Below are 13265 nucleotides of genomic sequence, written 5' to 3'. Positions count from 1 at the left end.
AGGGCCCTTGAGAAGACACTTGGACCACTTGCAAGACCCCACCTGGGCGTCCCTGTGGATGGGGGATCAAGTGAAAATACTGATCGTGTTGCCTTGACTATCACCAAGGCAATATCTCCAGGTTTTATTAGCAGGTGTATTTGTGGTTGGCTTTGCAATATAATGGTGTTCTTTCAAGGAAGTGAGAGACTTTCGCCTCAGAATACACATCCAACTTTGGCGAGTAGTCAAGCAAAATTATTTTTTATTCAAGAGACTGTCTCCTGGTGTCCTTAATTATCCTTGGCTCACGAGGGACTGTCCCCAGGCGCATAGTAGAGACCTTTGACATGCCAGGGACTGTCAACTGGTATATGGACAGTGGAACAATGATCTATGAATTATTGACTTTTGACTTATTGATAAGTGATTCATGACCCATTAGTAAGTTATTACAAGTGCTTGATCTGTCCCGGTGGTGAAAAATCCCATTTCTAAATAATGCTAGTCCCGCGATTGTAAACCTTAGTCGAGTGATTGATGGCTCGTGAGTAACCGTGAGTAATGTGTGATATATGATTCGTGAGCAACTAGTTCTTGGCTCGTATCTGAATGACCTCTGGATGCAGAGAAATATTATATTATATGTTATCCCCCAATTGGCTCCCCTTTTGAGCGAGCCTTATCCCCATGCACAACATGCCCCATAACCTTCCATAAACATTCCTGATCCACTGTTGTATCATTTCTAGACCACGGGTGAGTGAACTGATCCCTATGAAAGCTAATCATACAAGGTTTTGTGAGAAGAAAATTGCACCAGTAACGAGAGTGTCGATCACCTGCAGACGGAGTGTTGGTGTCGTCGGTGCAGCGGCGGTGGCGACGAGTGCTGGTGCAGCCCAGTGAGGGAGGTAAGGCGTGCCCCAGCCTGGAGGAGGAGCGAGGGTGTGCCCACGCCCCCGTGGCCTGCACCACCCACCACTGGCGTGCGGGTCCCTGGACGCGCTGCACCCTAGCCGATGACGTGGAGTGCGGCCCGGGCTACAGGGTAAGACGTATGTATCTACACTCCCCTCTGTACTGTTCTTGTCTTCTTCATCACACCTTCTTCCATAGTGTGAGTTACAGTGTCACATCACCCCATAGTGTGGCAGGTGCTCATCCCAGCCACATCTTTTACAGTGAGTTACAGTGCCACATCACCACATAGTGTGGCAGGTGCTCATCCCAGCCACATCTTCTACAGTGTGAGTTACAGTGTCACATCGCCCCATAGTGTGGCAAGTGCTCATTCCAGCCACATCTTTTACAGTGTGAGTTACAGTGTCACATCGCCCCATAGTGTGGCAAGTGCTCATTCCAGCCACATCTTTTACAGTGTGAGTTACAGTGTCACATCACCCCATAGTGTGGCAGGTGCTCATTCCCAGCCACATCTTTTACAGTGTGAGTTACAGTGTCACATCGCCCCATAGTTGGCAAGTGCTCATTCCAGCCACATCTTTTACAGTGTGAGTTACAGAGTCACATCACCCCATAGTGTGGCAAGTGCTCATTCCAGCCACATCTTTTACAGTGTGAGTTACAGTGTCACATCACCCCATAGTGTGGCAGGTGCTCATTCCCAGCCACATCTTCTAAAGTGTGAGTTACAGTGTCACATCACCCCATAGTGTGGCAGGTGCTCATTCCCAGCCACATCTTCTACAGTGTGAGTTACAGTGTCACATCACCCCATAGTGTGGCAGGTGCTCATCCCAGCCACATCTTCTACAGTGTGAGTTACAGTGTCACATCACCCCATACTGTGGCAGGTGCTCATCCCAGCCACATCTTCTACAGTGTGAGTTACAGTGTCACATCACCCCATACTGTGGCAAGTGCTCATCCCAGCCACATCTTCCAGAGTGGGATTTACAAAACCACATCACATACACATTAATTAGAATATAATTGATTATATTATTTATTATTTAAATATTTACCTGAATTTGCCACTAACACTAGTGACTTCGACGAGGACAAGAAGCCGGCGGCTTGTCGAAAGTCCCGCATTTGCCTTGATGATCTTTTCCAGCTGAACTTTTGGCATTTACGGCGTCGGCGATAGGCAGTTCCGTGAGTTTATAGCATTGTTTTGGGTGAACAAGAATCTCCTGTCTCAGTCCTACATTGTGGCTTATTGAGCTTGAAGCCGTTACTCCTTGTTTGTGTTAAATCTGACCTTTTGAAGAAATAGTCTGCATCAGTATTCCTCCAAATTGTTCAGTTTGTTTAAGGTTTCAGTGATATCCGGTGTCATGCCTGGTGTGCAGTGTAACATTCGTCCTCTGGCCCTCAGCAATTCCTGATCTGAGAGTTGACTTAGTTTAGGAATGATTTTTGTTGCGCGGTGTTGTACTTTCTCCAGAGCAGCTAAGTCCTTCTGAAGATGTGGGCTCCATGCTTGGACACTAATACAAATGAGCGCGGTTACCTTGCGATGATTTCGGGACTCAACGTTCCCGTGGCCCGGTCCTCGACCAGGCCTCTTCGTTGCTGGACTGGTCAACCAGGCTGTTAGCGCGGCTGCTCGCAGCCGGACGTATGAATCACAGCTTCATTGAATACTGTTCCTTTGGAGGTGTTTATCAAGATCTCTCTTGAGCGCATCCGAGATTTATAGAATTGAATCACTACTTTCTTGTCTTTAATAAGAAAGGTGCGCTTGATTATTCCAAGCGTTTGCTTAGCTTCTTTGACTGCTGCTCCTACTTGTTATGCAACTTTGTGTGAGTGGTGCATTGGCACTCAAAAGTCCTTTTTTTTCATTAATCTGCTGTAATGTAATGTTATCAATTTGGTAGTTATGAGGTGGGTTGTTATGCCTCTCATGCACGGTCTTTCTTGCTTTTGTCAATATTAAAAAGCATTTGCCAGTATTCTGACCATTTGTGGAGTTCATGTAGATCTTTCATGGTGTCTGGAATTTACCCGTGGGATTTTAATTCTATTATTTATTTATTGAATTTATTAAATTATTTACGTAGATTTTTACTATTAAATTATTTATTTTACAAGTGGACCGTATAGAAAATAATTTTCCTCACTAATAAACTCCTCATAAATTTTGAGGGGGGGTCCACTTTATTATATTAAATTGAAACTAATCAGTTAGTAGAAAATTCATACTAATGATTAAGATTCGGATTAATACTAGTTAATTATATAATTATAGACAAGCTAAGCTGTCAATGTAGAATGCGGCCCTGATCAACAGTCCGTGAACTCCTCTGGACCACGTGAGCTGTCTCCTCCTGGACCATGAGGCTCATGGCTCCGTCCGGACCACGTGAGCTGTCTCCTAGTGGACCATGAGGCTCATGGCTCCGTCCGGACCACGTGAGCTGTCTCCTAGTGGACCATGAGGCTCATGGCGCCGTCCGGACCACGTGAGCTGTCTCCTAGTGGACCATGAGGCTCATGGCGCCGTCCGGACCACGTGAGCTGTCTCCTAGTGGACCATGAGGCTCATGGCTCCGTCCGGACCACGTGAGCTGTCTCCTAGTGGACCATGAGGCTCATGGCTCCGTCCGGACCACGTGAGCTGTCTCCTAGTGGACCATGAGGCTCATGGCGCCGTCCGGACCACGTGAGCTGTCTCCTAGTGGACCATGAGGCTCATGGCGCCGTCCGGACCACGTGAGCTGTCTCCTAGTGGACCATGAGGCTCATGGCGCCGTCCGGACCACGTGAGCTGTCTCCTAGTGGACCATGAGGCTCATGGCGCCGTCCGGACCACGTGAGCTGTCTCCTAGTGGACCATGAGGCTCATGGCGCCGTCCGGACCACGTGAGCTGTCTCCTCCTGGACCATGAGGCACATGGCGCCGTCTCGTGTAGCTTGATAATACAGTTCCGACGCTGCTAATGTCTCAGCAGTCACAATTCCACTTGCCGGATTGTTACATTATAACAAATGCAAGACAACATCTATAGTGCAGATAGGACAATGAGAATGACGTTGGACGCTCACCAGTTTGGGTGTATTGTCCGGCAGCATTACCGGTTAACCTTCGATATACATAATATGGCCACATATGTTATAGTCAAGTTATGTTAACCGGCAACACAGCACTTCCCAATGGTATAACGAAGTTGTTGTAGAGAATAGCGTAGAATATCCCTTAACGCAGGAACAGCTGCACTTATTCTTCATTAGGAAGTAGTGGAGTTGGACTTATATTATTGAGTATTATAATTAAATGAATTCAAACCTTCAAGTATAATTCAGCCTTCGGACTGCACGCTTTTAGAATTTAAATAAAGCTTTAAATTGCATGATATGTTAAATATATTGAGACGCAATTTCACATTTTCTCCACAAGGAATGGAGAATTTAATCATGATTTATTTTGTTCATGTATATTAAGTTTTGTTAAAGTTTCTACCACAACAGAAATAACATTCTTTAGGGTAGATTTAGTTGTATAATTTTTATGTAAAATATGTGGGATAATTTTTGACACTTGTAGATCATGTAGAAATATATTTATTATGATAATTTACTATCCTTAAGTATTGATGCTGCTCCACAATAATTTTTCAGCTTGTTATTTATGCTCCTATACATTTTCATAGCACTCTCCCATACGAGTGATATTATCCATTTTCAGCACTCGATAGGTTAAGTACCTATCAGGAGAAAGTACTAAGGAATTATGAATATAAAGCACTTGGAAGGGATATGAGGAAATTAATTTAGGATTGGCTGAAGGAAAGGAATGATAGCCAACCACTTGGAATATTATTTGCTGTTTGGTTGTGATTGTAGCTTTCTTGTAGTGGGGAGGGACGCAGAACAAACAGCTAGGGCGTTTTCATCTTTATTAAACAAAATATATTATTTACTGGGCCACGAGCTAGCTATCGAGTGTGTGTGCAGCGCCGCTGCTCAAGATGGCCTAGTTGTTGGAGTGTAGTCACATTTGGGGAAGATGCACATCTCCACGCAGTGTTTATGCTGCTGTTGACAACTGCTGCTGAGTTGAGTGTTGGCAATATGCAGTTGATGAATGAAGTCATCACGTGTGTGACCACGTGCATCCACACCGCTATGCACGCTGTCATCGGCGTCCTCGACGAACTGCTTGACGAACTTCTTCGTTGTGAACCTAACTAACATTTATGTACAGTACTATTTATCTATGGTGGCCCTTAAACAAGCTATGAGACGTCCAACAACGTCTCGGACAGGCATGAATATAGAGTATATTGCATATATATATAATTCTAAACTAAGCAATCCATGGAGCATCATGACTGACTAGGTAAACGTCTGCGCATACTGGAGGCAGTAGGTCCATCTGAAGGTAGAGACAGAGTAGTCGTAGGATGTAGAGAGAGTGGACCAGAAGTTGTGCACAGGGATCATGATGCTCAGCCACGGTGTTACCTGTTAAGCAAATTATAAACGGTTGTTACGGCCCTCTCGGGACGCAACGGGGTCCTTACTCTGATGTTGTTAGAGGAAGTTATATCCGACCCCAAGCCAGCAGAGGCTTTTAAGGGATGCGATCCGTGACGCAAGTAACTTAAAGGGGAAGGGAAATAAAGGCAAAAACTTAATATAATATAATGTCCGTCACCAATAAATAATATATAAAACAGTTACACAAAGGGGGGGGGTATTAACACTATACAAGGGGATTAATCCATAATCGTTGTCTTCTGCTGAAGACGCTGGTGCTACAACTCTTGGTGCTGAGTCCTTGGTGCTTTCTTCGTGGCCTCACGACGTGTCCTCTGAGAATGCCGAGCCTACCCGGGCCACAGGTCAGCCAAAACACAGGTCCACTGGGGGCACCGCCGTGGAGGCCGTCAACCACACGTCCAGCTGGTCTGCTGGCAGGTTCTGAGCCAACAAGGCTGGTACGGCCACCCCACAAACGATAAAAGGGGAACGCCCTAGACAGGAGCCTCGTGTGACAACACCAGTCACTCTCCTGTCTTCAATACCCCAGTGGATGATCGTCTCCAACAGTCGGTCCCGGGTAAATCCTTTCACTGCCACTCCACTGTCAGGCTAACACACCACAGTGTTCTTCCGGGGGGACGACTTCACAACAGCTGCAGCAACGTTCAAGGTATGGAGACTGGCTGCCTCGGGTAGACTGACTCCACCCTCAACACAGTGGTCCCAGGTCGGCTCTGTAAGCAGACACGTCATCAATAACCGGGACACTAATACACCTCACTTACGGGCTTGGGCACAAACACCTGACGTATCCAGCCCATAGATGGCGCTGTCGTCGGAGCACCACTTCACCAGAGGTCAGGAGCGGCGGTGTTGAGCGCGGAACCAGACTGGAAACTGGTCCTCGAGGCCAGTACACGCTCTCCTCACCAGGTGTCGTCGTCCGTTTGGCGGGGGTTTCGGGAGCTGACTCACAGATGGCGTGGTTGTCACTGCTCCAGGCTCGGACGCTGGATCCGGGTTCGTAACAATGGTAGATACTAACATAGGCACGACATAGTACATAGTATACGTGATGTTAACCTAAAATATGGAGAGCAGGGACGTGGCAGAAACACGAGGACTTAAACGTAACAGTGACTGGAAGAGACGTGATGAGATTGACACAATGAACTAGGGTGAACTGCGTACGTATCATATTATATACATTTGAGGCAAAGGAAAGATAACTGATGTATAAAACATACTAAGAAAGACACTAATTGGTGTCTTTATTATTCAGAAAATCTCAACGGATACCTTGTGGGAATGTTTCATAAAAGGGTCGAACACACACATTAATGGTTGGGCACTCAATCAGGACGAGCTCTCTCATAAAGTATTAACTAAAGTTAGTTGGAAAAAGGGTAGAAGTTAGTAGACATAAGTTTGTAACTTTGTCAATAATATTGTAAGCATGACCCTAACAGCTAAACATAAAAACTATTATTCTCAGATGCTAGTTCTTCACGAACGTAGTCATTCTCTGCTACATACTGACAGGAAGTGGGGAGCTGATATAACGCATTCATTGTCCTTTACAGACAGGAACACCAGTCACACACGCATTTATCATCAGACTGTTGTTGGTGTTCTGTCAAAATAACTGGTCTGGACCGAAGGTTGCAAGTGTGAGTACCAGGTATTGCAGTAACATTGTTTGTGTCTGCGACCAGAGTGGGTGTCACGGTGGTAGGGTCAGTCATTACGTTATCACTTACAGGTACTGGGTTGTCATCATCAACCATCAGTCGGGTTAATTTCATGTGATTGAGATGTTGATTTACATGCTCACCTGTAGCTAGATTTTCCAGTTTCTACTGGAAAATGTGATATGCTCAAGAGCTCCGTAAGGTCCAAGAAACTTGTCAGTCAGCTTATACATGGGACCATCTCTTTGCTGGTCGAGGATCATTACTAAAGATCCAGGTCCTATTTTTGTAGGTTTAGCATGCGCGTTTTGTAACAGAGTGAAATCGTCAGCAACTTTAGTTAGGTGTTCCTTGACTCACTGGAATACCAATTGAGTGTCTCTTTGTTTGACTTTAACATTATCATCATAGTTGTAAAGTGGAACAGGTGGTCAGGATATGAGAGCATTAGGGAACCTCATGTCTTTCCCCAAAAAACATAAAGTGAGGTGTATCCCATTTGTGACTTTCCCGACTGTTACTCTGTGCACGTCAAGGACTTTCTTACTGTTTTTTTTTCAGCAAGACCACTGCTAGCCGATTGATAAGGCATTGTATTGCACTTTTTGATGTTGTACAGTTTAGCCAGTTGTTCCAGAACAGAATTTTTTAATTCCGGGCCATTGTCAGAAAGTATAACACTAAGTGTACCCCACCCCGTTAAATTATGTTATCATGAAATGCACTAGCTATTGTTTCTGCCGTTTGTTTGGAATCAAAACCAGTTCACAGTATTTAGAGAAGTTATCTAACATTACTAGAAGATGTTTATTACCCTGAGAAGTTTCAGCAAAGTTCGTTAGCAAGTCTATAGAAACACAGTCCCAAGGTACATTAGTCGAAGGGTAAGTCTGAATCGGGTTAGAGCCAGCAACATAGCCTCTGTGAACTGGGCAGGTTAGACATTGATCCACGTGATGTTCAATCTGCTTTACTATTTTGGGTCAGTAGTACGTGAGAAGAGCCTGCTTTATGGTGTGGTCCTTGCCAGGATGCACATTGTATGGGGCGTCATGAACAAGTCTCAACACGGCAGGTACTATTGACGCAGGAATAACAAGTTGATGTATCATTCTAGCAGGTGATCCAAGCTTAACCTTGCGGTGGAGCACGTTATGTAATAACACTAGTTCCTTGAGGGGCACAGGAGACTTGACTGTAAGAGTCGTGTTCGGGTTCATTAGAAAGGTTATGATCGGTGCCCACATTGGGTCTTGTGCTATTTCTACATCTTGCAAGTCTAATGAAGGGTATTCAACTTGCATAGGAGCGACGTAGTGGGAGAGGGCATCAGTAACTACATTATGTCTGCCAGGTAAGTATCCAAATGTTGGTAGGAACTCTTGTATTGTGAGCGACCAACGGGCAAACTTGCCAGTTGGATTCTTTTCATTGAACAAGGGGATAATGGCTTCATGGTCCGTCAGTACATGAATAGGGTAGTTGTAGATGATGTCTCTGAAGTGTTTTAGAGCCCACACAACAGCTAAAGCTTCACGTTCTGTGATCGAGTAATTGTTTTTTGTTTTGGAGAGGACTCAACTTGCATATGCAATGGCATGTTCTTTTTTTGTCACTAATTTGTGGTAGTACACCTCCTAACCCAATATTACTGGCATCGGTGACTAAGACAAACGGATTGGAGAAGTCTGGGAAATTGAGTATGGGAGTAGATATCAAAGCCACTTTAAGTGTTGTAAACGCTTTCTCCTGGTAAGCTGTCCAAGCGAACGAGACGTCTTTCTTAAGGAGGTGAGTGAGAAGAGATGCAATCTCTGAGTATCCAGCGATGAACTGGCATTAGAATCCTGCTAGGCCTATAAACTTTTGTACAGCTTAAACATTATGAGGGGCAGGACAATTCTTCACAGAGGTCATCTTTGAGTTAAGAGTTGTGATGCCTTGTGGGGTGACATTATGGCTTAGAGACTTTATCTCTTTTTTCATGAAGGCACATTTGCTAAGGTTGATTTTCAGATTAGCCTCAGATAGTTTCTGAGGGACACATTCTAAACTTTGAAGGTGGGTTGGTGCATCCGTGGACATGATTATGGGGTCATCGAGGTAAACCATGAGGGTATCCTATCACTCGTCGGAACAGGTTTGTCATAAGTCTAGAGAAAGTAATAGGGCTGCTGCATAAGCCAAAAGACATACAGGTGTACTGGTAATGGTCATTAGGAACTGAGAACGCTGTCAGTTCTCGGCTTTCTGGGTCAAACGGTATTTGCCAAAAACCTTACAATAGATCAAGTGTAGAAAAAAGCATATTCTGGCCTATGTTCTGCAATAAGTCAGTGAGCACGGGAAATGGAAATCTATCAGGTATCGTCACTTGGTTAAGTTTTCTGAAATCAACGACAGGACGCCAAGAGCTATCCTTCTTGGGTACTAAGATCAATGGAGCATTCCATGGAGAGGTACTTTCTTCAATAACACCTCTATGTAACATCTCGTTAATAAGTCGATCTGCAACAGCTCGTTTAGAATGAGGCAATCTGTATAGATACATAAATTGGTCGAGTACCTGGTTCAAGAGGAATTTTGAGTGAGTGATGAGGTGTGTCAGTCCCGGTTGTTCTCCTGTCAACGCAACAACAGTGCCATGTCTGTTGAGGATGGTCAGCAACTGAGCTTGGGCACCTAATAAGTCAGTGGAACGAAGATGCTCAGGTGAGTCCGCTAACTTATTTCGATTTGTCGTATGAGAGAGTGCATGTACCATTAGAGGCTTCATACACCACTCGCACTAGTAACGAATAATGAGTTGAGTCTACAATGTGTGTGCCAGATAGACCAGAGGGTGCAGACGTCGAGCTCTGGCTGTCAGTGGTCGTTTGCCGTTGCTGAGTGGCGGTTGCTGTGGGGAGGTGTGGAGCTCCCGCTGGTCGGGGCCCCACCCGCCAGTATGGACGGGGCTGGTACTAGCCGTATCAGAAGAATAGACACAGTGCGGCTGGATTTTTCTGCTGATGTGGATTGGCCCGTTGTAGAAGTTGCCCTCCTCGACGTCCTCCGTGTTGACGTCCCCGAGCTCCTGGGCCTAGAGAAGTTGTCGCCCGCCCGTGTTGCGGTGTCGTTCGCCAAGTCAACTGTATACCGGGAGTTTGTGGCCCGCTGGAATGACCGCACGCTTCCTCTTCCGGATTCGGCTGTGTCTGTAGAGATCTCGGATCCCTGGGGGCCCTTGACGTTTGTGAGTATTCACGGCGTGCCGGTGACCTTCCCCGAGGCGGCCCTCATGTCCTTGTTTACGCGGTTTGGGTCGGTGGTGAAGCACCGGTTCAACACTTTGAGTGCGGGCCGACTGAAGGGGTCCGGCTGGGTTCACGCACGCTTGTCATGCGGCTCACAAGCCCTATACCGTCCAGGGTCTCATATCGTGGGCTGTCTCTGAGGACCTTCTATCAGGGGCAGACCCGGACGTGTTTCCGGTGTGGTGCTGAGGGCCACGTCGCGGCCGGTTGTGACGCTCCTCATACAGATGCCCCTTCAGTTTTCCTAGAGGATGATTTTCCTCGCTTATCTGTACGTGTGGACTCCCCGGCGGACTCTCGCTCTGTGCTCGTGCCTGGTGTGGATCCTGCGGCGGTTCCGGATGTCGATACGTCTGGACCGGATGTGTCTGCCCCGCCGGTGAGCTCGGGGGACCTAGGGGCGCCTGTTTCGGACCTTCATCGTTCGATGACTGTGGACGTGCATCCGCATCCGGTGACCTTGGGGGATGCTGTAGGGGTGGTGCCCGAGTCTCCTGCTGGAGGCCGTGTGCTTCCCGGGGCTGACGGTGCGGTGGTATGTGTGTCTCCGCCCACGTCTTCTGCCTCGTCGACTCTGGGAGTTTCCTCGTTGACGAGTACCTCTTCTATTCAGCAGGTTCCGTCGCCATCCCTGGATACCTCACATGTGCTGACGTCTTCCCTTCCGCCTGTTGTGTCTCTTCCTTCTCCGACTCTGGTCTCCGTTCCTAGTGGTGGCTTTTTGCCCCGCGTTGTTGAGGCTGCTGTTCTGCATGAACGTGCTGCCCCGCTTTTGGGGCCGCCTGTCGATGGTTCTTCTGGGACACCGCTTATTGGGCGTGACAGCTCCGACGATCAGCAGCCTCTGTTTAAGCGCCGTCGCTCGGCTCGGGGTGCGTCACCTCGCCGGTCGTGGGCAGAGGAGCGGGATGAAATGGAGGATGATGCTGTGGCCGATGCTGTGTTGCCTCCTGTGGTGCCTTCTGAGTTGGATGCTGTGCCTTCTGCTGGTGGCTCCCCTCAGTGGGCTGTTGCCCCTGGTAAGAGCGACCTTGTGGTGGTGTTGACGAAGGATGTGAAGCGGGGAGCCTATGCTCCTGTTCCGGTTGGTGGGGGCTCTAGGGCCCTTGCGGAGACACCCTCCGCGGGTCTCGGTGCGGTTCCTGACACCCAACGGTGTGCACGCCCTAGTGGGCGGGCCAGTGTGCGGCCTGCAGTGCAGTCAGATGTGCTTCCCAGTGTGCGCCCGTGTGCCCAGCGTCCTCGGGAGAAACCTGTCCCTTTTGTCCTCTCGACCGGAGAGGTGCTCGACGGATCTACGGCAACTGTGACTTTTCAGTGTACTGATTCCCTGGTGCCCTTCTACCATCTGGGTTCCAAGTGCGCAGTGTTTTGTCTCGGGAGTGCCGAATTCGATGCCTCGGCCTACTGCGACTCCTGGGTGTCCGATTTCTGACAGTCTCCAACTTGTTTGGGAGGCTTATTGTTTACGGTTTCCTGCTCGGGAGTACCCGGAGAAGTATGAGTGATTGGTTTATTGGTGTGTTTGGTTTCTGTCTGTATTGTGCGTAATATTTCCCCGGTGCCTGCGTGCACAGGTGGGTGACCTTGTCTGTGCGTGTGGGTGGTGTGGGTATTGTTCTTGCCCCTGCATGGCTTGTTTTCTTGTCTGTTTTGTGCTATGCACTTGGTGTGTGTGTTTGTGTTGTGTTTTATGTTATTTATGTCGTGATATTTATTTGTAACATTCTGTTTGTTGGTGTGTGTGGGTGTGTAACCATCCAGTGCCCGTTTCGGGGTTTTCTTATTGTGCCTTATTTTGTGTGTTTTCTTTCTTGGTTTTTGTTGTGTATGTTTCGTTTGCATCCGTGTTTTCGCACTTTGCTATGTTTGTCCTGTATGTATGTATGATTTGTTTTTTATTGTCTGGTTAGTGTATTGTGTATTTCTTTTATAAACATCTAATTTTGTATATGTATGCGTGTCTGGTGTATTCTGTATATGGTTGTTGTGTCTTTCCATGTCCGTATGCGTCCGTTTGTTGTATGTCCATTATTATGTTTAATTTTGTATTCGGTCTTATGTCCCAGGAGTTTCTAGGGTCTTGTACTGCAATGTTCTTTTATGCCTGTGTTTCTACTTATGTTTTGTTGTTATGTTCTTGTTATTCTGTTCATGTCTTGTATCCTGTGCTATACTTTGTATATTTCTTTTATATATAAAAAAAAAAAAAAAAAAAAAAAAAAAAAAAAAAAAAAAAAAAAAAAAAAAAAAAAAAAAAAAAAAAAAAAAAAAAAAAAATGTGTGTGCCTGATATGAAGTGAATTTTGGTATTGGTAACATTAGCAACATATCCAGCAGTAGTGTTGTTCTATATCTGATGAAAGGACGGTTCTATGTAGATACCTTTCATTTGACATGTGTTACTGTCTGCTATTACATGATCTAGATCAGATACACCGGGAATTTTGACAATAACCTTTGTTAGTGTGTGAGAATGTAGTATAGTGTCTTGGTGCAAGATGCCTCTGACCTGATTGATGTTAGACAACAGGCAAGTAAGGTAATGACCTACTGCTGGGGCCCCATGCAAAGATTCATTGACCTCACCGTCTTGTGAGACTGTGTGGTTGCATGATGGACTGGTGTCAATAAGTGATTGAGTGATGACTTTGTTTGGGCGTGACTGGTAAAGTGTATCCTGGTCACTCCTGGCTTTTATGTAACTGATATAGTCCCTATAGTTGGTGAACTCGTGTCTAGTGGCGAACACACCACAAAGAGGTACTATTGGGTCACCAATTGTTGTTTCCCAACGGTAAACATCGATAGCAATTCGGTAGTCTCTCATAGTGTTCAGTCC

The 13265-nt window shown here is 46.4% G+C and overlaps 1 protein-coding gene across 1 annotated transcript in view; it reads left to right on the top strand.

The window, feature by feature from the left end:
- LOC123767801 (thrombospondin type-1 domain-containing protein 7B) overlaps positions 1-13265 on the top strand; it is a 1125288-nt gene that overhangs the window by 916838 nt on the left and 195185 nt on the right. The window contains exon 12 of the mRNA XM_069310712.1: positions 828-1037. Within this exon, the coding sequence (XP_069166813.1) occupies positions 828-1037 (210 nt within the window). The remainder of the gene's footprint in view (positions 1-827; positions 1038-13265) is intronic.

The sequence above is a fragment of the Procambarus clarkii genome, chromosome 67 (assembly GCF_040958095.1).
Source record: "Procambarus clarkii isolate CNS0578487 chromosome 67, FALCON_Pclarkii_2.0, whole genome shotgun sequence".
Taxonomy (NCBI): domain Eukaryota; kingdom Metazoa; phylum Arthropoda; class Malacostraca; order Decapoda; family Cambaridae; genus Procambarus; species Procambarus clarkii.
The sequence above is the reverse complement of the archived record's forward strand: the minus strand, read 5'-3'. Positions and strand labels throughout refer to the sequence as shown.